This window comes from Rousettus aegyptiacus, unplaced genomic scaffold (assembly GCF_014176215.1).
Source record: "Rousettus aegyptiacus isolate mRouAeg1 unplaced genomic scaffold, mRouAeg1.p scaffold_m13_p_16, whole genome shotgun sequence".
NCBI classification, from domain to species: Eukaryota; Metazoa; Chordata; class Mammalia; order Chiroptera; family Pteropodidae; genus Rousettus; species Rousettus aegyptiacus.
The window spans coordinates 35,092,322-35,113,353 of NW_023416291.1; the positions used below are offsets into that span (position 1 = coordinate 35,092,322).

General features: G+C 59.3%; 4 protein-coding genes across 15 annotated transcripts; 3 read left to right on the top strand and 1 right to left on the bottom strand.

Annotated features, from left to right (window-relative positions):
* Positions 1-638: 638 nt before the first annotated feature.
* MAP2K7 (mitogen-activated protein kinase kinase 7) lies at positions 639-10,331 on the top strand. Of its 2 annotated transcripts, XM_016163154.2 has the most exons (12): positions 708-831; positions 2,568-2,615; positions 5,651-5,792; positions 5,969-6,035; positions 6,140-6,253; positions 6,338-6,457; positions 6,623-6,730; positions 6,817-6,996; positions 7,101-7,181; positions 7,294-7,436; positions 7,955-8,000; positions 8,125-10,331. In XM_016163154.2, the coding sequence occupies exons 1-12, from the start codon at positions 708-710 to the stop codon at positions 8,257-8,259; spliced, it is 1,308 nt and encodes a 435-aa protein (XP_016018640.1). In that variant the 3' UTR covers positions 8,260-10,331. The 2 variants fall into 2 exon arrangements, with proteins under 2 accessions (XP_016018641.1, XP_016018640.1); XM_016163155.2 differs by lacking the exon at positions 2,568-2,615 and having other exon boundaries at positions 639-831; positions 8,125-8,392.
* A 144-nt stretch (positions 10,332-10,475) lies between these two features.
* TGFBR3L (transforming growth factor beta receptor 3 like) lies at positions 10,476-14,274 on the top strand. Of its 9 annotated transcripts, none has more exons than XM_036233787.1 (6): positions 10,476-11,867; positions 11,955-12,263; positions 12,891-13,017; positions 13,119-13,277; positions 13,404-13,550; positions 13,983-14,274. In XM_036233787.1, exons 1-5 carry the CDS (start codon positions 11,538-11,540, stop codon positions 13,547-13,549), a joined length of 1,071 nt encoding a protein of 356 aa, XP_036089680.1. In that variant the 5' UTR covers positions 10,476-11,537; the 3' UTR covers position 13,550; positions 13,983-14,274. The 9 variants fall into 9 exon arrangements, with proteins under 9 accessions (XP_036089680.1, XP_016018643.1, XP_036089678.1 ...); XM_016163157.2 differs by having other exon boundaries at positions 13,482-13,550; XM_036233785.1 differs by having other exon boundaries at positions 12,891-12,998; positions 13,983-14,153.
* Positions 14,275-14,416: 142 nt separating this feature from the next.
* SNAPC2 (small nuclear RNA activating complex polypeptide 2) lies at positions 14,417-17,508 on the top strand. Of its 3 annotated transcripts, none has more exons than XM_016163158.2 (5): positions 14,932-15,216; positions 15,844-15,963; positions 16,123-16,191; positions 16,494-16,764; positions 16,872-17,508. In XM_016163158.2, the coding sequence occupies exons 1-5, from the start codon at positions 15,034-15,036 to the stop codon at positions 17,201-17,203; spliced, it is 975 nt and encodes a 324-aa protein (XP_016018644.2). In that variant the 5' UTR covers positions 14,932-15,033; the 3' UTR covers positions 17,204-17,508. The 3 variants fall into 3 exon arrangements, with proteins under 3 accessions (XP_036089684.1, XP_016018644.2, XP_036089685.1); XM_036233792.1 differs by lacking the exon at positions 14,932-15,216 and adding an exon at positions 15,433-15,602; XM_036233791.1 differs by lacking the exon at positions 16,123-16,191 and having other exon boundaries at positions 14,417-15,216.
* A 1,568-nt stretch (positions 17,509-19,076) lies between these two features.
* On the bottom strand, positions 19,077-20,638 carry CTXN1 (cortexin 1). The gene is made up of 2 exons (XM_016163159.2): positions 20,451-20,638; positions 19,077-20,117 (listed from the first exon to the last, which is right to left on the bottom strand). The coding sequence occupies exon 2, from the start codon at positions 20,095-20,097 to the stop codon at positions 19,849-19,851; it is 249 nt and encodes an 82-aa protein (XP_016018645.1). The 5' UTR covers positions 20,098-20,117; positions 20,451-20,638; the 3' UTR covers positions 19,077-19,848.
* Between the last annotated feature and the right edge of the window lie 394 nt (positions 20,639-21,032).

Sequence of the window (21,032 nt, forward strand, 5' to 3'; positions counted from 1 at the left end):
GCCCCGTCACCGAGATCAAGAGTCACGCCGCTGGATTCCCAGGGCCCCGATAATGGCCTGAGACCTACTCCAACCCTTCCGCTTGTCCTTGGCTGACCCTGAGCTTGCAGAGATGGAAAGGATGCCTAATTATGGTGAGTCAGCAATTAAGCATAACAAGAATCCTAATGAAGCACGTCCGAGGCGAGAAAGGTAATTCTGAGAGGGCGTGGTTTCCAGAAAGGGTCCAGCCAGAAAAACCGAAAAAGGAGGCTGAGGACAGAACCATTGCGACCAACCGCGACAGCGCCCGAGGAAAAATACCAAGGATGCGCATGAGCAGCAGACGCCACCGCCCGCGAGGCCTGATCTCCTCTACTCATGCGCGCCGCTTTCCCCGCCCACCTCTCTCTGCAGAACCTCGACTGTGATTTCCTCACAGCCCCGTTCTTCCTAGCGGTCGAGAATTTGCGCATGCGCATCATGGTGGGCGGCTCTGCGCGTTGCCAGCCGTGAGCTCTAGGCGGCGTCATCCCTCTGGCTGAAAAAAGGCACGCACGCGCGAAGGTTCGCACGAGGGAAGGGCGGGTGCGCACTGCGGGCATGCGCTCTGCGGGGCGAAACGGCGGCTCGGCGGGGTCATCCAAACGCAGGCGCAGTGCGGTGTTTGTCTGCCGGACTGACGGGCGGCCGGGCGGTGCGCGGCGGCGGCGGCGGCGGCGGGGAAGATGGCGGCGTCCTCCTTGGAGCAGAAGCTGTCCCGCCTAGAAGCAAAGCTGAAGCAGGAGAACCGCGAGGCCCGGCGGAGGATCGACCTCAACCTGGATATCAGCCCCCAGCGGCCCAGGCCCAGTAAGCGCGGAGGCGTGGGGGAGGGGGCGGGTGAGGCGGGGCGCGCGCTGCGGGAGGCCCCGCCCCCGCAGCCAAGCCCCCGCCCCTGCTTCCGGGGCTCTCCTGCTTCTTCTCTCCGCCAGCCTCCCTCCCGCGTTGTCGGCTTGCAGGGAGAGGGTCACGGTGACCTGGGGGCGTGGGGCTGGCGGGCTTGCGGGCGGCCCTACCCCAGCCTGGGAGATTACCTCTTACGAGGCCTGGGAGCCTAGTTACGCTGTTCCAGTGGATGACCCGCCCCCACCACCGTGATCTGCGGAGCCTCTGTCACTGTGAGCCGTGCTCACCCTACTCCATGCGACTGTGACCACATCCACGTCCCCTGCAAACACGTACACATCCCTTTTGAACAGATTTCCAGTCCCGCCATCTCAAGAGGCCCCCACTCCCCCTTGTTTGGGTCCTTGTCATCCAGGTTCAAGGGATGGTCCACTCACACCCTGCCTGAGGACACCTGAGGTCACTTGACCACATGTAACCCCCCTTATCCCTCTGACTAGATGATTGTCCTACTGGTTCCCGTGACTGTCTGGCAGTCCCTTCTCCGAAGTCGGACTTTGTCATTGGGCTCAGCAGACCCCCTTCCATACACAGCTTTACTCACACACACCAAGCCCCCTAATACTCCTGTGACTAGTTTTACTGCCACCATCTTGGCGACTGTCTAGCCCATGAAAAATACACCCCCAGCCCGGAGATTTTGTCACCTGGGCTCAAGCAACTTTCTTTTCCCCACATACCCATACCCACCCAGCATGAGGACAGTTGAGGCCAGCTTGGTGATATCTAACATCCCAGCACACATAACACCTCCCATCTGATTCCACCATTCAGTGCCTACTTTCTTGGCATCTTGTCAAGAGCTGTCCCCCAACACCCTCAACTCCTGGGATCAACCCCCCACCTGCCCTAGGATCACCAAGACCCCATCTGGTTTCTTTGTTATGTTCTACAGAACCCAAATTCTCTCAGCTGGAGGGCCTCAGATTTTACCCTTCGCACAGACCTGATGAACAGCACCCCCCCTCATGATGTTTTCTTTGTCTTTTCGTCTTTAATATTCCCTATATGACCATTGTAGCTTGTGTGGGTCGTCCTGACAGGAGGGAGAAGACACCCCTATACTGGGTACTCCAACCACCCCCTACTCATCCATCCTGACCTTCAGAGCCTGACGTCCCCCATGTTCGTGTGTAGGGTCCACTCCCCATTCCTCCCTCTTCTGACCTGGGTCAGCATGGGTTCCTCCCTGAGGAGGTCTCTTGGGGACCCAGAGAAAGCCCCAAGGTGGTGATGCTGGCATTGGACATTCCCTGGGCCAGGAAACCCAGCCAAGACTAGAGGGTTCCTGCTGGGCTCTGCAGTACCGCCCTCCCAGCCCCACTGTGGACAAAACAGGGCTGGATATGGAGCTTGGGGTGCCTTATGTGGATGGATGGCTGTCCCAGTGCAGAGCAAGGCACGGCAAGGCCCAAGGCAGGCAGGCCCTTGAGGAGCCCCCTCCAGGCATTTGTGTCTGTGTCAGCTCCATCCCATCCTTCCAGTCCTCCCATCTGTCAGTTTCTACCCATCTCTGCAGTTTGGTACCTCGCGCCTCCCCCTCCTCGTTATGATTTGGTTTCTTTTCTTTTGGACAAATCGGTTGTTTCTGTTGTGATTTATCGTGGTGTTATTTTTTTTTCTTCCTTTTCCCCATCCAGTTATTGTGATCACTCTAAGCCCTGCTCCTGCCCCGTCCCAACGAGCAGGTACCAGCCTTTTTATCATTGCCGCTTGGACATCTGCACCATTGACCTAACCGCTAACCCGGCCGCAGAATGCCATACCCCCTCCCCCGTGCTCCGTGTGTGTGAGCGCGCGTGCACATCTCCTCGCACCCTCTCCTACCACGATCAACATCAGGCTTACCTGCCCTCTTCCTCTGTGTCTGCACCTCTCTCTCCTCCCTTTCTCTCAGGTGTAGATTTGGATTCTCTGTAGGAGGAACTGGGCTCCCTCACTAACTGAGAATCTGTCACCTACAAGGGGGTCAAGTGTGTGCATGCATGCGTGTGTGTAAGTGGGAGGGAGAGAAAGTGAGGCCAGTGGGATGTCTGTGTCTATGGATCCATTTCAACAATTCAGGGAGCATGTTTTGGTACATATTTGCTGTGCCTGTTCCAGGCACTGGGGACACAGCAGTGAACAAAATGGACCAAATCCCTCTCCTTGTGCAGCTGATACCCCACTAGTAGGGTGGAGGGGATGAGAACAATGAGCACATTCCTGGTCAGTGAGAACTGGAGAAGGCTCCAAGCCTTGAAGGAGAGGAAGAATAGAGCAGGGTTGGGGGTTCTGTAGGGGCATGGCCGAGGAAGCCTCTGAAGAGGCGGGATCTGAGCAGTCTGGTGGGAGCCGGGGGAGCACATGTATGGAAGTAGAGGAAGAGCCCTGTGGAGGCCAGGCTGCAGGTGGGTGTGTGTGGGCTATGCCTGTGCTTTGGGGGTGTGTGGAGAGAGGTGGGGCGAGGGGTCTGCCCCTGTTGGTCTCTGCGTGTAAGTGGGACTAGGTTGGGCAGTTGAATGTGTGCAACTTCATGTGTGCGTGTGAAATGCTGTTAGGGCCTCTGTGTGGTAACGTCTGCCCGTCCGCATGTGTGTGGGGCTTTGTGCCATATCCTGTCTGTGTGTGTATCTGTGTGCGTGTGTGTGCGCGCACGTGCGCATGAGTGTGCACATGGACAGCTTGGTATATCTGTGGTCCTAATAGCTGCATGTCCCCATGTCCTCTCTTGTTTTTTCTTTCTCTCTTGTCTCTTGTCATTTCTTTCTCTCCTTCTCTCTCATTCATCTTCGTGTTTTCCCTCTGCTCTCTTGTCATGTGGCACATCACCATCTCAGTGCTCAGTGACTTCACTGGACCTTTGTGTATGCCCCCCTACCTTAGCCACTCTCTTCACATTCCCACCACACTTCATTTTGTGGGGCCGTGTGGAAGCCTTTGTACCACCACAGCCTTTTTCCCAGCCCCGGGGCAGCTCTGAGAGGCCCGGTGGCCTTTTCGAGGAACGGGACCCATGGGGTACTAAAAGGTATGGAGAGGGTAGGGATGTGGTCCTCTCCCCAGAGAGCTGATGGTACAAGGCAGAAAAGGAGTGAGAACGTGGCAGTATGTCAAGAGAGTTCAGGTGCAGGGAGAGCACAGAGTGTGGTGATTGCGTCACAGAGGGAGGGTTTAGGACTCTGATTCTAGCCATGGCAGAGCAGAGGTGTAGAGATGTTACAAAGCCGGGGGGTGTGAGGGGGCATGGTAGGCGAGGGCACTGGGCCTCACTTTGTCCCTGGGATCCTCAGAGCTCTTTTTGTACTCTTGCCAGACCCTAGCAGGACTTAAACTCCTTCTAGAACTTCATGCCAAGGTGATATATCTGCCACCTCATTCTTGCTGGGGTCAGGGTCCTCCTGGGCCAACAGAGTAAAGAAAGTACCTGGCTGCCAGCAACCCAAGCTTACCCATTGGTCTACCCATTAGTCACTGGGCGCACATTATTGGATACCCGCAGAACTGTGAGAGGAAAAGGTGGGCCACGGCAGGAGATGTGGAGAGAGAGAGAGAAGGAACATCAGCTGGTGGTAGGTCCCAGACCTGCTGTCTATGGGAAGAACCTCCGAGGGTGCTTCTAGCCAGTGCCCTTCCCCACCAGGGACCCCTTTCTGGGTGAGGTATGAGGGCTCAATTAAGGATTGTCTGTCTCCTCCGGGGGCCATACCAGTCTCTGCTCCTCCACCCTATTGCCAGCCCAGCCAAGGGAAGCTCCCAGCCTTTCAAGGAACCTGTTCTGTCAGGGGCCCTCTCTGGTCTGTCTCTGCAGTGCCGCCTCTGGGCAGCTGGGCCCCAATCTTGGCTCCCATCTGTCTGTCTCTTTCCTGCTCTCCCATCCTCTAACACCATGTGCCCATCCTGGGGTATCCGCTGCCTGCCCGCTGCCTGCCTGCCTGCCTGCAGCATGCCCAAGCCGTCCGCATGCAGGCTGCCGGAAAGAACCAAAACCATGCCTGGCCCACCACCCCCTCCAAATCCCACCAGTCCTGAAGAGGCTGTGCCAGCTGGAACCCCTCACCTGCAGGACACACAAGCCCAGCCCAGGGTTCTGCCCCTGCCCCCATTGGCCCTAGCTCTGCAAGCCAGGCTGGGAGGCACACAGAGGAGTCCGCTAGCCAGAGGGTAGCCCTCCCTGACTCTGGAACAGAACACAGGGCAGCTGGAAGCCTGGGTCCCTTGCTTACTGTCTCCCCAGCATGGTCTGCCTTACTTTTGTTGGGCAGCCAAGTTCAGTGCTGCCCACAGGACCAGAGTCCGGGCTGATCCTGGCAGGCAGTTCCCCTTTACCTGGTCCCAGGTGTGGGTGCTGTGGCCCTGAGCTTGCTTCCTGGGCAGAGGTGGGAGGAAAGGGACACGCCAGGGACGCCGCCTGGCTGAGGAATGTCATCAGTGTCCAGGCCTCATTTCTGTCAGCAGAGACCTGGGGATGGACCCTTGGCCTCTGGGGACCACCATTCCTAGCCAGCCCATTCCATCTCCTTCCAGAACAGGGAGATGGGAGAGGCACCCTGAGAGGGGTCCAGAGGTAGGTAGGGAGACCCCAGATCCTCTCACCCAGCAGGATAGGTGGCTGTGCCAGCCTACCTGAAGGTGCCCGAGAAGGGAAGACCAGGGACCTTAGTACCCCAGAGTGCCAGCACTAGAGGTGGGGTCTGCGGGGTGCTAACCCCCTCCCTGCCCCTGGCTCTCACCTCCTCCCTAGCCCTGCAGCTCCCACTGGCCAATGATGGCGGCAGCCGCTCACCGTCCTCTGAGAGCTCCCCGCAGCACCCTACGCCCCCTGCCCGGCCCCGTCACATGCTGGGGCTCCCGTCTACCTTGTTCACACCCCGCAGCATGGAGAGGTGAGCCTTTGGGGCTGGGCCAGCTGGCCTGTGGGGGTCAGTGTGGGGAGGGCCGCTGGGCCAGGCCCACGGAGGAGGTGGTGAAATCTCGGGAGACTCCTGCGTGTTGGGAGCTGGGACAGCCTCAGGTTGGTCAGGATCCTCCCTCCATCCACACCTGCGCTCTGTTCCCCCAGCATTGAAATTGATCAGAAGCTGCAGGAGATCATGAAGCAGACAGGCTACCTGACCATCGGCGGCCAGGTACTACCCTTCTCCCAGCCCTCAGAGAGTGGGCAAGACATAATGGGGCTAGGTCTATTGGGGCAGAAGCTGGGCAGACCCTTAGCCTTGGCTTTCCTCACCAGCGCTACCAGGCAGAAATCAACGACCTGGAGAACCTGGGGGAGATGGGCAGCGGCACCTGTGGCCAGGTGTGGAAGATGCGCTTCCGGAAGACAGGCCATGTCATCGCCGTCAAGGTGAGCTCTCACCCTCACCCAGGTGGGCCCCGAATCCCTGATCTCTGACACTAAGGCTGCCCCAAACCCGGCTGTGCTATACAGCAAATGCGGCGCTCTGGGAACAAGGAAGAGAACAAGCGGATCCTCATGGACCTGGATGTGGTGCTCAAGAGTCATGATTGCCCCTACATCGTGCAGTGCTTCGGGACCTTCATCACCAATGTGAGTGCAACTGTTCAGTCTCCTCCCACTCTGCTGGCTTTCCCATGTCTCCCTTGCCACATCCCGAGCATGCCCCAGAGCCCCTGTCCACTCTCCGGGACTAGAGCTTGTCTGGGGTGGGCATGAGGTATAGTCGCCCCCAAGTTGTGGCTGCTGCCCCTGCAGACAGACGTCTTCATTGCCATGGAGCTGATGGGCACATGTGCCGAGAAGCTGAAGAAGCGGATGCAGGGCCCCATCCCTGAGCGGATCCTGGGCAAGATGACCGTGGCGGTGAGCGGCCAGGCAGGGGCTTGGCTGGGCAGGCAGCCCCCATGGCTTCCCCTGCCCATAGTCATGGTGCCTTACTCTTGCCGCAGATTGTGAAGGCGCTCTATTACCTGAAGGAGAAACATGGTGTGATCCACCGGGATGTCAAGCCTTCTAACATCTTGCTGGATGAACGGGGCCAGATCAAACTCTGTGACTTTGGCATCAGCGGCCGTCTCGTTGACTCCAAGGCCAAAACTCGGAGTGCCGGCTGCGCCGCCTACATGGCAGTAAGTAGAGGCCTGGCAGGCAGGCAGGTGGTGGGATGTCTGGGCAACACATCTGCCCTAGCCACAGGGATCCATCTTCCCCTCTCCCTGTCTCGCCCCTGCAGCCTGAGCGTATTGATCCCCCGGACCCCACTAAACCAGACTATGACATCCGGGCTGACGTGTGGAGCTTGGGCATCTCCCTGGTGAGTCGGGGCACCTCTTTCCAAGGGCCAGGGTGACCTGTTCTCAGTACAGGAGGGCAGCAGAGAGGACAGGAGCCCATCCTCTGCCACTCCAGCCTCTGTGTCTCCCCAGGTGGAGCTGGCGACAGGACAATTTCCCTACAAGAACTGCAAGACGGACTTTGAGGTCCTCACCAAGGTCCTGCAGGAAGAGCCCCCACTCCTGCCCAGTCACATGGGCTTCTCGGGGGACTTTCAGTCCTTCGTCAAAGACTGGTGAGGAGCCCTTGCCCTGGTCCTCCACTCCAGGAGGTGGGCAGGTCAGGTGCGGCCCCAGCTCAAGGCAGCTGGGGAGGTTCAGGGTCGGAGGGGGATGGAGAGGCCATAGGGGCAGGACAGCTGGAGCCAGATCCCTGGGAGTTACTGTTTGGGTTTGAACCTGGCCTCAACAGTGTTTGGGTGGCCTGGGGCTTCACCTAAGGAGGGTATGAACAAGCAGAGGTGCTCCAAGGCAGAGGGCTCCAAGCATCCTGCACCAACAAGCAGAATTATTTGGGCAGGAGCTGGGGATAAGGGAGCCTCCTTTCTCCCGCAGACACCCCTACCCTGGTTCAGGCTCCTGTGCTAGGTGGTTGTAGGCCCCGGGTCCTCCGCGGTGCCCCAGCTGACAGCATAGGGCTGAGAGGATGCAGCAGCTCTTTCCCACAGCTCGTGCAGACCCCTGGCTCAGTGGGTAGGGCAGCTGAGCCTTCTTCCAGGCTCTCACTTCCCTTTTCTCCTTTCTCTTTTTTCAGCCTTACTAAAGATCACAGAAAGAGACCAAAGTATAATAAGCTACTTGTGAGTATCTCTGGGTCCCCTCCCTGCTCTGTCCCAGCCTTGCTCCCCACCCCCTGCATGTCTGCCTGAGTGAGGCCAGCAGGGAAGTTGCCCTTGTCCTAAACTCCTCTCTTGGGCCCCGCAGGAACACAGCTTCATTAAGCGCTATGAGACGCTGGAAGTAGATGTGGCGTCCTGGTTCAAGGATGTCATGGCAAAGACCGAGTCACCGCGGACTAGTGGAGTCCTGAGCCAACACCACCTGCCCTTCTTCAGGTAGCCGCATGGCGGTGGCCAGCCCCACCGAGGGGCCGGGGACATGGCCACAGGCCCCCTTTCCCTACCTGGCTACCAGCTGCCCGTCAGGGGAGACCTGGGACCTGGACGGCCACCGAGGGCTGAGGACAGAAAGTAGGGGACACCAACCCACCTCTGACTCCCTGCCCAGCAGCCATGGACAGATGAGCCTGCCAGGCCCTGTCCCTTCCTGTCCCGGGGTTAGCCGGTTGTATGTTTCCCCCCCCGACAGACACTGTGAACAGAAGACAGCAGGCCGCGAGCAGACTCGCTATTTATTCAGTCGTAACCTCTGGGTTGGGGTGGCCCCCAGGGGCCAGGAGAGAGTTGCCTGTTCTGCAGCCTCCCACACTTACTCCCTGTCTCCCTCTCCCTCTGTCACTTCCCTCAATGCCTCTCTCGTTTTCCCCATCTCCCTCCCTGCCTGTGCCTCTTTCTCTTGGCCCACACCCAGACTTTGCCACCCCAGTGAAAACCCTAGGTCCACTTAGGTCTGTGGCAAGGGATGAGTCCTTCGGCTGGTATCTTCCCCTAGGAAGGCAGGTTGGGCATTGTGACTGCAGCCCATCAGGCTGCTCTTTTTCTCTCTCTCTTCGATCTCAGGGGGTCCTTTTTTGGAGTTTATTGTATTTTATTGTACTTGGTGGGGTGTTTGGGGGGGGGTGGGGGGAGGAAGAAGAGCTTGTTCTCATGGGGTTTGTCGGTACCTTCAGAAACTTTTACCAAAGTCATGTTTAGCTGCTTGTGGTGGAGCCCCCGACTGCCCATGGGCACTGGGGGCCAGGCCATTGGGGCCTGAACCACTTTGTCTCTCTCAGCCTGGCCTGCCCAAGGAGACTAGTCCCAAAGGTGAGGGCCGGGTGTGGGGGCTCCTCCCTTGGGGCTGGAGACTGGCCACAGCTTGTGGAGGTGAGTTGAGGACCTCGGGGCGTGGAGGAAGCCCACGGGGCTGCGGCCACACAAAGTGGCCTTCAGGGAAGGTAGGTGCGGGGCGTGGTGGAAGGCAGCAATGCTGGTGCGGCAGGGAGGAGAGGATGGATGGCAGGAGTAGGGGCCGAAGGGCCCAGGAAGGCAGGAATCGAGGGTGCAGGGAGTGGATGTGGGGGTTCGAGGATGTGTGACAGGGACAGAGGTGGGGCAGGCCGAGGGCTGGGCATGTGAAAGTAGTCACGCCGTCATAAGTGCCCTTGAGCATCCCTCTACTCCCCATAGCTGGCCAGTCCCCAGCCCACCTCGAGGCTGGGTCATGGTGCCCCTCTCCCCCCAGCCCTCTGCAGCAACCAGAGCAGGAGGGGGTGTGTTTCCTTTTTGTTGGTGATGCATGCAAATCAAGTGGATAACAAAACAAAAACAAAAACAAAAAAAAAAATCCCACAAAACCACAAAAACCAACACCAAAGGTGAGGAACCTCGCTGGATGTAGCTGGCGCACTCTAGACTTAGCATAGGCGTCACTGTAACCTCTGTCCTAGCGACTCTTGTTACTCTTACAGCCACGAAGGCCGCATGTTTAAATTAAAGTGTTCCACCGGCTTCTCTCTGTCCCCTCCCATCACTGGGTACGGCCACCTCTCTAGCCCCCATCCCTTTTGTGAGGGGATGGGGGCAGGGTGTGGGGCCAACAGGCCTGGCTCTGCCCTCCCTTTTGGGTCCCAGCCACAGGAGGTCTTTGCTGGTAGCCAGGTTACATACCTGGTCCCAGGGCCAGCAAAGGCCCAAGGCCTGCTGCCCGGGTTTATTTTTATTTAACTTTATTTTGTGAGTGTGTGTCTACCTGTCCCCCTCCCCTTTCAGTGTTAAGTGGGAGCACTGGGGGAGCCTCCTCTTCCCCTGCCTCTGCAGTGTTTTCCCCTCTGTCTCCAGTCACCAGCCATCCTTCTGGACCAGGCAGAGGGCGAAGCAGGCAGGCAGGCAGGGGCCTGGGGTGGTCTGGCCCAGCCCATTGGCCCACAACCCCTTCTCAGGCTGCCAGTATTGCCCCTTCCCTTTTTAAAATGAAACACCCTTGTTTGTAAAACTTTAGATGCTTGAGAATAAAACCCCTTCCTTTTCTTCCACTGTGTCTGTGGTGTGACCTGAGCCTTGGCAGGATGTGGCAGGAGACTTGAGAAGGGTCTGCAAGCCCTGAACTTAGGGGTTGGGGGCTGGTGGAGCAGTGCCATTCCCCTGAATGAGGACTCTGCACTGAGGAGAAACTGAGGCAGGGTTGGGGCTGGTAGTGTTTGTAGCGACTTGCCCAATATCAGGCAATTTGGAGGGACACCCCCCAAATAGACACAAGTCCAATGGGAGAGGAGCTCTTAATCCTTGGCAGGCCTTGGGCAAGGGCTCTGATGTCTGCCACCCCCGCTCCCTACCTCCTGGGGTGGCTGTCCAGCCAAGGACAGGGCCACCTGCCCATCTGCTGGCCCTGGGTGCTGCCTGGGCTGACGCAGCTGCCTCTGGCTCCTGCACACTCACTGCAGCCAGTCCAGCATGCTGGGTACCATGTTCCTGTTGCTGGCCCTGCTCCCAGGGACCTCCACCAGCGGGCTGCCTGGTATGTAGGGGCCTGGATGTGCCGTCGTGTTCCCATTTCTGTGCTTGCCTTTCTTGACTCAGCCTCTCATCCACTTTGCCTGGTGGAATAGGGGTAGGTGGGTGGTGGGTTCTGCTCTGTCCCCGATTTCCACATTCTCTGGGTTCCCCAACTCCTTTAAAGTCCACAGTAGCCATGTGATACCAAGGTCTGTGGGAGGGGAGCAGTGTGTGAAATGCCTTTAGGGGGTGTGTGTGGGGGCCATCCTAAAAGACAAGGACCCCAGCTGAGTGCCTTATGTCCATGTGTGAGAATGTGCTTGCTGTCAGGGATTAGAGGACCTCCATGGATGCTCCAGTCCTCCACCCCATGCCTCTACTCTGCTATAGCTGCCCTCAGCCAAGGAGTGAGGAACCTGGACAAACAAAAGCCTGAGTCTGGTGGCTTAGCTGGGCTTGTGCTGTGCCAAAAGGGCTGGGGAAGAGCACCCTACTTACACCTTAACTCTTGAAAGGGAACTACCTCCCCTTAGAAAGGGAAGGGTGGAACCAGGACACTGCCCCCTCCCTGCCCCAAGCTGGCCCTGCTGCAGCCCCAGACCCCTGACCAGCCCTGACTTTCAACCCTCAGGCACACCTCACCCCCTTCCCTGCCTGGAACTCCTTCACTCACTGCTAGGGAGAAATTGAGGTTCCTGAAGGGGAGCTCCTCCCGAGAGGCACACAGCTTTGTGCTGGGCTGTGATGTCCCAAGGGTCTCCAGGGGGGCACATCAGCCGCCGGCTCCCGGATAGTGAACGAAGCATGGAGCCAAGCTTAAGTGAATCCTCTACCACATCCAAAGGAGGGGAGGAGGTTGAATCATTTGCCCGAGAGCCTAAAGGGCAGCGCATCCTCCCCCTTCTGTGCCACCCTTTCTCACCCCCACCCTCGGCAGCACCCCCGTTCCCGGCGGCACCCGGGTCCTGGCTACGCCGACCACTTTTCAGTCTAGAGCTATCGGATGCGGAGGATGCCTTCCCGCGCCGGGCTGGGCCGCTCGAGGTCCCAGCGGACAGCCGCGTGTTCGTGCAGGTGTGGACGCGGGGCACTCCGGGGCAGTAGGCGGGCAGGTTGGGGTGGCGGATCTTGACTGCTACACCGCCCCCCTCCCCTGCCCAGGCGGCCCTGGCCCGTCCCTCCCCGCGCTGGGGCCTGGCTCTGCACCACTGCTCCGTAACACCATCCTCGCGCCCGGCCCCAGGGCCCGCCCTGGAGCTGCTGAGCAGGAGCTGCCCGGCCGACTCCTCCGTCGCCTTCCCACCACTGTTGCCGCGCCCTGGTGCTGCCCGCTTTAGCTTCCGCTTGCGTCCAGTCTTCAACGCCTCTGTGCAGTTCCTGCACTGCCAGCTGAGCCGCTGCCGCCGCCGCCGTCTCCCGGGAGCTCACCGGATTCCTGAGCCTCTGACGCTGCCACCGCCGTCGCCGCCGGTGCGGTGCGCCAGCGAAAGGCCGGGAGTCTAGACCCCCTAGGGCTTGTCAGGGGCTGGGCAGGAATGCCTCCAGCGTCTGAGGGCGGAGCCCCTCAGGGTTTGGAGATTTGAGGGTCAAGGCGCTTTGGAACCTGGGGTACGGGTCCCTTGGAGTTTGGGGTAGGCACCGAGTCTCCCTCTGGCTGGGGGCTGGGCGCAGGGAGCTCAAGGGGCCCTTGGGGTTGTGCGCAAGGGCTCTCCAGAGGATAGGGTGTGGGCACTGATTCCCTAATGGGTAGGGCACTGGGATCCCCGTAGGAGGGTCCCTGAGGTCCCTCCAGGGCTGGAATGGTTGGATGCAGGAGGCCACTGAGGGGTCAAATCTCTGATTACCTAATGTTGGGCTTCACAGGTTAGGTGCTCAGAGAGCCAAGTCATGTGACCTCCTCCAAGAGTTGAAATTCGGCGTCCTCTCGAGCTGGGCGTCTGGCTGCTTGTATAAACTTAGGCTCTAGGCTCAGGGACCCACAAGGGGCCAGTTTCCAGGGGTATAGTGGTGGACCTCCTGTTTACAAAGAAGGCTGGACACTTAGATCTATTGGAAGCCCTGCAGCCCTTACGTTCCCGTCCCTTCCCTCCCCATCAGTGTCTGCCTCAGGATGAGGCCTGCGCAAGCGCTGGCAGTAGCAGCGGCGAGAGTCCTGGTGCCGACAGCCTCCACCTGCACACGCTGACGCAGCCCATCGTGGTCACGGTACCGCGGCCACCCCCCAGTGAGCGCAGTCCTCCTCCGTTGGGGTTTCTGGGGCTGGGGAACTGAGGTGGAGAGAAATTCTTGGGCCTGAGCCAATCTCAGCGTCGCACTACCCAACAGGGCCTCCCAAGGGCGTTCCCGGCAGAGCCGTACGCCCCGAGCCTCCTGCGCCTGCTCCTGCGGCCCTGGAGCCTGCACCGGTGGTGGCACTGGTGGTGGCCGCCTTCGTGCTGGGCGCCGCGCTGGCTGCAGGGCTTGGCCTCATGTGCGCGCAGTCAGGTACCAACCTCCGCCCACCGGGACCTCTGCCAGGCCCTCAGCCTATTCTCGTGCGTCGGGACTGGGGGTCCCGGCGATCCTAGCAGGTGGGGCCTAACCATCCCTACATCTGCCTCTGCTACTCAGCAGCCCCCAGGGGGCGCCCCTGTCCCGGGCCAGCGCGCAGCAACCCCTACAGCTTTGCAGCCTACCTCTCCCTTCCAGCGCCTCCACCTTCCGGCCCGCTCCCTAGAGCCTCGCCTAGCGGCCCCCAGCCCAGAAGGTCCCAGTGAGGCAAGTAAATGTGTGTGTGTTTAGGTGTAACGTGGGGCCAACATGAGAGCTGGAGGAGGGAGGGAGGTGATAATGATTTCACAGAGCTTTTTCTATGCTAGGCAGCGTTCTAATTGTTTTACGTATATTAACTAATTTAAGTCTCATAATAACTCTCCTGTAGATGCTATTATAATCCCCACTTTAGAGATGAGAAAAATAAGTCACTGTCTTTATGTATCAGACGTCACAAAATTTGGTGGCGCTGGGATTCAAATTCAGGTTTGGTGGACTGTGGGCTCTGGGTCAGACAGGCACTAGGCTAGAATTCAGGATTCAGATGTAGCATCTTCACGCCTGCGCATACTGATAGGCGTGGCCAATGATCAGCTAGGAAGGAAACAGCCGGCGTAGTGCCCTCTTCCTAGCTCAGCCTGGGTCGTACCCTTTTAGGGATGTTGCGCCACTAGCCCGGTTCAGAGACGCACCAGCCACGGCGTCAAGGCCAGGCTCTCAGGACTGGACCAGCTTCTGTCGACCTCGGATCCCAGGGGACCATAATCCCTGCACCCCGCCTCCTTCTTCTCCCACCTGGGCGCCTAATAAACATCTGGTCTGACCTGATGAGTTCTGAAGACTGCGTGTGCGCTGGGCTAGGGGGCGGGTTGGAGTTAGGGAAGCGGAGGCCTGGGACCAGGACTGGGAGGACTTCGGGCTGGAAGAGATCCAGACTTGAGGGGTGGGACTTGGGGGCGGGGTTCATACGTGAGCAGATAGGGGCCAGCGGAGGCCCAAGGGCGTTTTGTCCCAAACAGAAAGAGGCACCCAACTCCACCAGGTTAAGTTATAAATAAAGCCCTCTTTCTTCTTCCACCCCTGCACCGAGCCACCTGCCTCCTGCGATCTTCCCAAATCCAGGCCTTCTCTCCACTTCCACCGTGTGGATCCTGCCCTCACTAGGGCCTCCTGCCTCTGCTCCAGCGTCCTCTCTAGCCTAGAGCTCTTTAAATCCCTCTTGCCTGAGCTCCTTCCTCCCCTGAGCATAAACAAGAGCAAGAAGACCAGCTCCATTTTACAGATGAGGAAACTGAGGCTGGGTACAGCTAAATCACTTGCTAAAGGTCCCTAGGCCTGGGCGACCCCACGGCCCATCTTTTGACTACGGCTGGACAGCTGGCCTTCCAGCCAGGACCCTCTTTGAAAAGTAAAGCGCAAACAACATAGTTCAGGAGTGGAGGGAGGGAACGAGATCTAAAGTCTGAACTCCAGTTTACGAATGAGACAGAATGAAATAAAATTCGGCCGAGGTCTCGTTCACCCTTGCCTCAGTTCGGATGCCAACCGCTTCATGATCTCCCACCCAGGCATCTCCCTCTATCTAGGAAACGTAGAGCCACGCCCCCATTTGCTTCCGCCTCCGCGCGGTGCTTTGTAACCTCAGCGGCCGCCGTAGCCCCGCCCTCCAGAAAAGCGGCCCAGAAGCGCCAGCTCCACCTTCACTGGCATGAAGCCCCCTCAGCGTCGGCGAGCGGCCCCGGCGCGCTATCTGGGCGAGGTGACAGGCTCCGTGGCCTGGAGCGCCCGCGAGAAGCGGCAGCTGCTCCAACTACTGCAGGCTCGTCGGGGCCAGTCGGAGCCGGACGCCGCCGAGCTGGCCAGGGAGCTGCCGGGCCGGAGCGAGGCAGAGGTGAGGGGGTTCCTGAGTATAGAGCGAGGCTGGAGGCGGGGCAAGGATGTGTCCGGGGAGGGCGCCGGGAGTAAGACGAGGCACGGGGCGTGGGCGGGACGAGCGCGAGGCTGGGGGCCGGGCCATCTTAGCAGGGAGGAGCGGGGGGTGGGGCCTATGCGAGGCTGAGAGGCGGGGCGAGGTGGAGATGGTGTTGCGGTACGCTTGGGGGGCGGGGCAAGGTGGATGGAGACCGCGCTGCGGTAGGCTGAGGAGCCGGCCGAACGTCTAGTTTGGGCAGAGCAGAGGCACTCTAAGGGGTAGACTCCACGGATGGCGCTGCGGAACTGGGCCGGCACGAAGTTGAAATGAAAGTCAGGAAATGGGGTGGAGTGGATGAAAAGGAGGTGAATAGGGTCGTACTTAGCATGGAGGCGGGCCCTGGCTGCTGGGAGGAGCCAGACAGTCCTGGACCTTACATCTTTATTAAGTAGCTGACCACGCCTGGGCCTTGGATCTAGACCCTGGGTAGAGCCACTGTGACCCTTTACAGCGGGCTACGGGAGGCAAGGAGTAGGCGGTGGTCTTTGGCTTCTTTTCCCCAGGCCTGGGCTTGTAGAGGGCCCTTTCAGACTCTATTCTCTCCAGATTCGGGATTTCCTCCGGCATCTCAAGGGCCGCGTGGCCCGGGAGGCCAATCAGAGAGTGCATCCTGGTGGCCCAAAAGGTTCAAGGCGCCGTGAAACACAGACCCCGGCCCCTATTGAGGTGAGCCAGGGCAAGGTTCCTCGGGGCCAGCCCTTAGAAGATTGGGTGGGAGTTCAGGGGAATAACTTGGTCTGCGGATCCCCAGAAGGGGCAGAGCTTGGAGGATTCCCAAGGATTGATCCCTAGGCTGACCATGTACCTTCTGGTTACCCCACTCAGGTATGGATGGATCTGGCCGAGAAGATAACAGGTCCGCTAGAAGAAGCCTTGACTATGGCTTTTTCACAGGTACAGCCATCCTCTAGGCAGGACAGGGGTGTTCCCGGGAACAGGGTCATACATATGAGTCTAAATAAGGTGGACCTAGGCCCTTCTTTTTGCCAGCTCTATGACTCTGGCCAGTCTCGAGATACCCTGAGCTTCAGTATCCCCTCCTCTGAGGCCATCTCCTGGATGTAACGCCTTCCTCAAGGTGCCAGGGAGGCTTCAGTAGACAGGTAGAGGTGGAGGGCTGTGCACCAAATGCAAGGCAAGGGAGTGGCAGTTGGGAACACTTCTGCCTTTCTCTTCCTGATCTTTTTGTCTGTCAGGTGCTCACCATCGCGGCCACGGAGCCCATCAGTCTCTTGCACTCTAAACCCCCCAAGCCCACGCAGGCACGCGGAAAACTACTGCTCCTCAGTGCCCCTGGCGGAGAGAAGGTTCCGAGCCCTGAGGCTCGTGGCCCTGCCCCTGAGGCACCTTCTAACAACCTGGCTGGCCCCTCTGCTGCGGGAGACCTCGAGGTGGACTTTGAGAAGATCTACAAGTACCTGTCGTCCATCTCCCGCAGCTGCCATGGCCCTGAGCTTTCTGCAGCTGGTGAGAATGGGAGGGGAAGCAGGCGGGGAGGTGGGGACTGTGAGAGTGGGGTGCCATGTGGCAAGCCCTGCCCTCCCCTTATCCCTCCCTTCTCCATCCATCACCAGAGTCAGCTGTGGTCCTTGATCTGCTCATGGCACTTCCTGAAGAGCTGCCTCACCTGCCCTGCGCAGCCCTGGTTGAGCATATGCTGGATACATATGAAAGTCTGACAGCCCCCTACACTGACCCCAGCAGTGGGAGCCAGGGGCCAGGGGCTGAGGATTGTGGCACTGGCTCTAGGGGGCAAGAAGAGGCCCTCCAGGCCACCCCCCAGGCCCCTGATACTGCTCAGCGGGGTGAACCGAAATCCACCTGGCAGGCAGCTGGAGTCTGTCCCCTGAATCCTTTCCTGGTACCCCTGGCGCTTCTAGGCCATGCAGCCATCCCTGAAAAGTGAGGGGCCTGGCAGGCAGAGGACACACCAGCTATCCATGAGCCCTCAATCCTGCTCAGGCTGGCACGGAGTTGTCATGGTAGAAGGTCCCTGACTTGGTGTGCAGTACCAAGTGGCCTTTAAGATGCTCCATACAGCAGGGGTCTAAGAAATGGAAGCCCAATTGTACAGTGGTCAGCTGCAGAACCAAAGTGGGGGCAGCCAGGTGGCTGGGCTACAAACACTATCAAATACTCTTGTGAACCAGGTGCTCATCCCTTCTGGCATTCTGTGGCATGTCCTATAACTGAATAAAGTTGTCAATCTGCCTTGATCTTTCTCCTGACTTAAAGGTAGGAATAGGGGCCCAAAGTGCAGAGGAAAATGCCAGAGGAAATAGAGGCAGAGCTTGGGGTCCCAGGGACCGAGGGGACCGTGCCAGGGAGGAGGGTGTGGTCACCAAAGGCTGCCACTACCAGATCTGGTCTGAAGCCACCTGGAGTGACCTCGGTTTGGCCATGAGAGGACCCTTGGTTGATTGAAGGATCAAGGAAGGCCTGAGCCTGACAGGTGTCTCGGAAAGGTTTTCTGACCGGGGTGACCTCATATACAGATGGAGGAGCAACATCAGCAGAATGAGGGCATGTTAGGGGAAATGATTTCCTGGTACTTAATGGGACCATTGCCATCTTATGAAGCAAGCTGACAGCCAGTTTACCCTGGGCAGAGTGGGCCTGTATCACCTGAAAGAAATATGGTTGTATAGACAAGTGGGCCCACTGCCACTGGGCTATACGTACCACGCCTCTGTCCCCTTCTGGTGTGATCTACCCTCTTGCTTCCACTTCTGTCTGTAAATTTCCTTAGTATTTTCTTGATATTCAGGTTTCTCAATGGTCCAGCCAGAGGGGGAGGACCTAGACCTAAGGCTGGGGTGCCCAAGGGTTAGGGGTGGGCTGTCTCATGTGGCAGGGGTTTGGAGAAAGGGTCCCTGAAGTAGCCTTGGAGAAGAAGTAAGGTGGGGAGAAGGGGAGGAGGAGCAGAACTGAGTAGAGAATAGAGCCGAAGTCCTGGCAACTGTCAAAGGCATCAGATTCTTGGAGTTGCCTGTGAGTCTCCCTGCAAGGAGTGCCCCCTCTAGCAGCCTCTATGTGGGTTCAGAGGCACTGCAGGGTGAGAGTGGGAACCAGGTATCCTCCCACTGCACTGCCTTCCCCCAGGCCTAACTAGTCCTCTGAGAGCTGGTAAATTTTCCATTCAAAGAGCCCGTGCATTCACTCAGCTTTCCTTTTATAGACACACTTGCCTCTCCCCACACACATTGCACACAGCTCCCCTGGAGTGCACAACATGTCTCCTGGGTGAGCTGTGGAGTGGAGCCAGCCTACTCTATGATCACTGCTCTCTAGGCACCAGACCCATGGTTTCCCAAGTGCACACAATGTTGGTGGGCAGGAGGCGCCATCTCAGAGGGGTTTGGGGCTGCAGGTGGGGTCATGGCAGTTCTTGGAGATCACCTCCAGGGCTGGCTGAGTGCACCTCATTCCAAATCCCCACCCAGCTAAGTCTAGTCCATGGCCCCCAGAGTATCCCCAGGTCAAGGGAAAGAAGAGAGTGTCTTGGCTGTGTCTGAAGCTAGATCAAGATGGTAATACACCAGTCTATGCAAAGCGTGAGCCTGGGTGTCTTAGCAGCACTGGGCAGTTGTTAAGAGTGTATATATAGACCTGAATTCAAATTCCAGCTGAGCTAGAATCCAGCCACGTGGTGTGGGCAAGTCACTCAAGGTGCCTGGACTCCCTTGCATGTAGAATGGGGAGGCTAACGTCTCACTCTCAGGGTCCTAAAGGACAAAAAGGCCATGCACAGGAGAGGGCTAACTCAACATGCTGCTTGATTCAAGTAAGTGTTCAATAATAGCGTTTATTATCACCATCTGCTCGGAGGCAGGGAGGAGTGAGAAGGCATGTCGGGAGGGTAAGGGAGGGAGCGCCTGGGCTGGCAGGAGAGATCAGGGAGAGGTGGTAGGAGAGCCAGTGACGGATGGTGACTGAGGGAGGGGTGTGCCGATCTGGACTGGGGTATGGGCTAGGGGCCCGGAATGAGCCTGCCCATGCCTTCCCCTTATGGAAGGCGCCACACATCGTGGACACGGGAGCCATTATCACTCTTCAGACTCCGTCTCTGGGGCAGGCTGCACTGGGCACACTGGTATACAGCGTCCATGCCCACCCATGGGTCCAGGAGGGCGCCCAAGGAGGGACTCAACACTTGCCGGGGATGATGGGGAAGTGGGGATGGCCAGAAGACAAGGGAGGGAGGGACATAAGGGTTCCTGCATCCAAGAACTGTCATGACACTCATGCTGACGGCAGAACAATAACAGAGCCACCCACACACTTGGGGGGTCGGTGTGTTATGGGCCTAGGACAGGGCGGGATAAAGGCACAAAGTAGGGCTCGGGCCTGCCCGGAAGGGAGGATGGAAGGGTTTGGGGAAGATTCAAAGGGTCTGGGCGGGGAGGGGTTGGACTTCTCACGCCCTCCCCGTGGGGCCGGGCCCTGGATCGGGATCCTGAGCACAGTCCAGGCCGGCGGCGACGACGGTGGTTGGGCCCCAGGAGAGCAAACCCATGGAGGGCCACTCCGGGATGTCTGGGGTGTCGGGTCTCAGACCAGCGCATAGTCGAACTGGCCGCGCTCGAGCGCCTCCTTGTGGTCGGTCCAGGACGAGGCGGGCATGCGGCTGTAGGGGTCGAGCAGGATGCGCACACAGCGTACCATCAGCAGCACCAGCACCACGAGCAGGCAGAGCACGAAGGCGAACACCGTGCGCTGCTCGGCATCCAGACCCGCGCCCGCCGGGGGCCCCGTCGACGGCGGCAGCGGCTCAGGGGAAAGCGTCCACGTCGCACTCATGGCTCACATCGCCGCACGCCCTACGAATGAGGGATTGGCCCAGGGCGCGGTGATGAAGCTGTGCCTTCCCACGTTGCCCCCGACCTTGCCTGTGCCCCTTCCCCCGTCTCCGGGCAACGCCCATGCCGGCCAGTGGACATGCTGCTACCGCCACGCGGGGACCTAACTCTGCACAGGTGGGGCCGCTGAGAGTGGGGAAAAGGAGCCCTGATCCCGCCGGCCCGTGCACAACAGGTGCGACCGCGCGGCCCTAGGGCGCGGCGGGGGCCCAGCCCCGCTCCCCACCCGCTGCCTTTGTTCTCGGAGTCTGGGGGGACACCCTCCCCCACCACCACCCCCGCTGTGCCCCTCACCCTGGCCTCCACCGCGATGGGGACCGAGTGCCCGGCGGCGAAGCTCTCCTCCGGGACCTGCTCCGGCTCCGCTCTCGGCCTGTCCCCGCCGGTGGTGGCGGCAGCGGCAGCGGCGGCGGCCCGGGCTCAGCCCACCCCACTCGCCCCTGGAGCAGCAGAGACCGAGGCAGGCGAGGCGCGAGCGAGCCGGGCCGCCGCGGCTGTTCCCATAGTGACGGGGGCGGGGCCGTGGCGGGGCGGGGGGGGGAGGGGGCGGAGGCTGCGCAGGGAGCGGCGCAAGGCTGCGACCCCGCCCCGGCCTCCAGATCACCGCACCCCTGCCCCACGGAGCGTAGGCAATCGAGACCCCATCCTTCCCACTCCCACAAGCTCCCCAGATACCGTCATCCTGACCTTAGCTTCTGCACCCCCATTCTCCAAGACGGACCCCTCACCCAGACTCCGTTTGAGAGATTCTGAATGCTCCCCAACATCGCTCACATGGGCGCTCAAACTCCCCAAGGCCTGGGAACCCCAACCCTCAGAGACTCTCACCAGGTCACAAAATCCTCCCTAGCTTTTTCGTTCTCTGCACCAGACAAG

Bases quoted from the DNA above. Each gene is read 5' to 3' on its own strand.
- SNAPC2 (XM_016163158.2), top strand. From the start codon at position 15,034: ATGAAGCCCCCTCAGCGTCGGCGAGCGGCCCCGGCGCGCTATCTGGGC. The intron at 15,217-15,843 runs GTGAGGGGGTTC...TATTCTCTCCAG, and splicing joins CGGGCCGGAGCGAGGCAGAG to ATTCGGGATTTCCTCCGGCA. The intron at 16,765-16,871 runs GTGAGAATGGGA...ATCCATCACCAG, and splicing joins CCCTGAGCTTTCTGCAGCTG to AGTCAGCTGTGGTCCTTGAT.
- TGFBR3L (XM_036233784.1), top strand. From the start codon at position 11,538: ATGTCCCAAGGGTCTCCAGGGGGGCACATCAGCCGCCGGCTCCCGGAT. The intron at 12,999-13,118 runs GTACCGCGGCCA...ACTACCCAACAG, and splicing joins CGCAGCCCATCGTGGTCACG to GGCCTCCCAAGGGCGTTCCC. The intron at 13,551-13,982 runs GCAAGTAAATGT...GTACCCTTTTAG, and splicing joins GCCCAGAAGGTCCCAGTGAG to GGATGTTGCGCCACTAGCCC.
- MAP2K7 (XM_016163154.2), top strand. From the start codon at position 708: ATGGCGGCGTCCTCCTTGGAGCAGAAGCTGTCCCGCCTAGAAGCAAAG. The intron at 832-2,567 runs GTAAGCGCGGAG...TTCCCCATCCAG, and splicing joins CCCCCAGCGGCCCAGGCCCA to TTATTGTGATCACTCTAAGC. The intron at 6,997-7,100 runs GTAAGTAGAGGC...TCGCCCCTGCAG, and splicing joins GCTGCGCCGCCTACATGGCA to CCTGAGCGTATTGATCCCCC.
- CTXN1 (XM_016163159.2), bottom strand. From the start codon at position 20,097: ATGAGTGCGACGTGGACGCTTTCCCCTGAGCCGCTGCCGCCGTCGACG.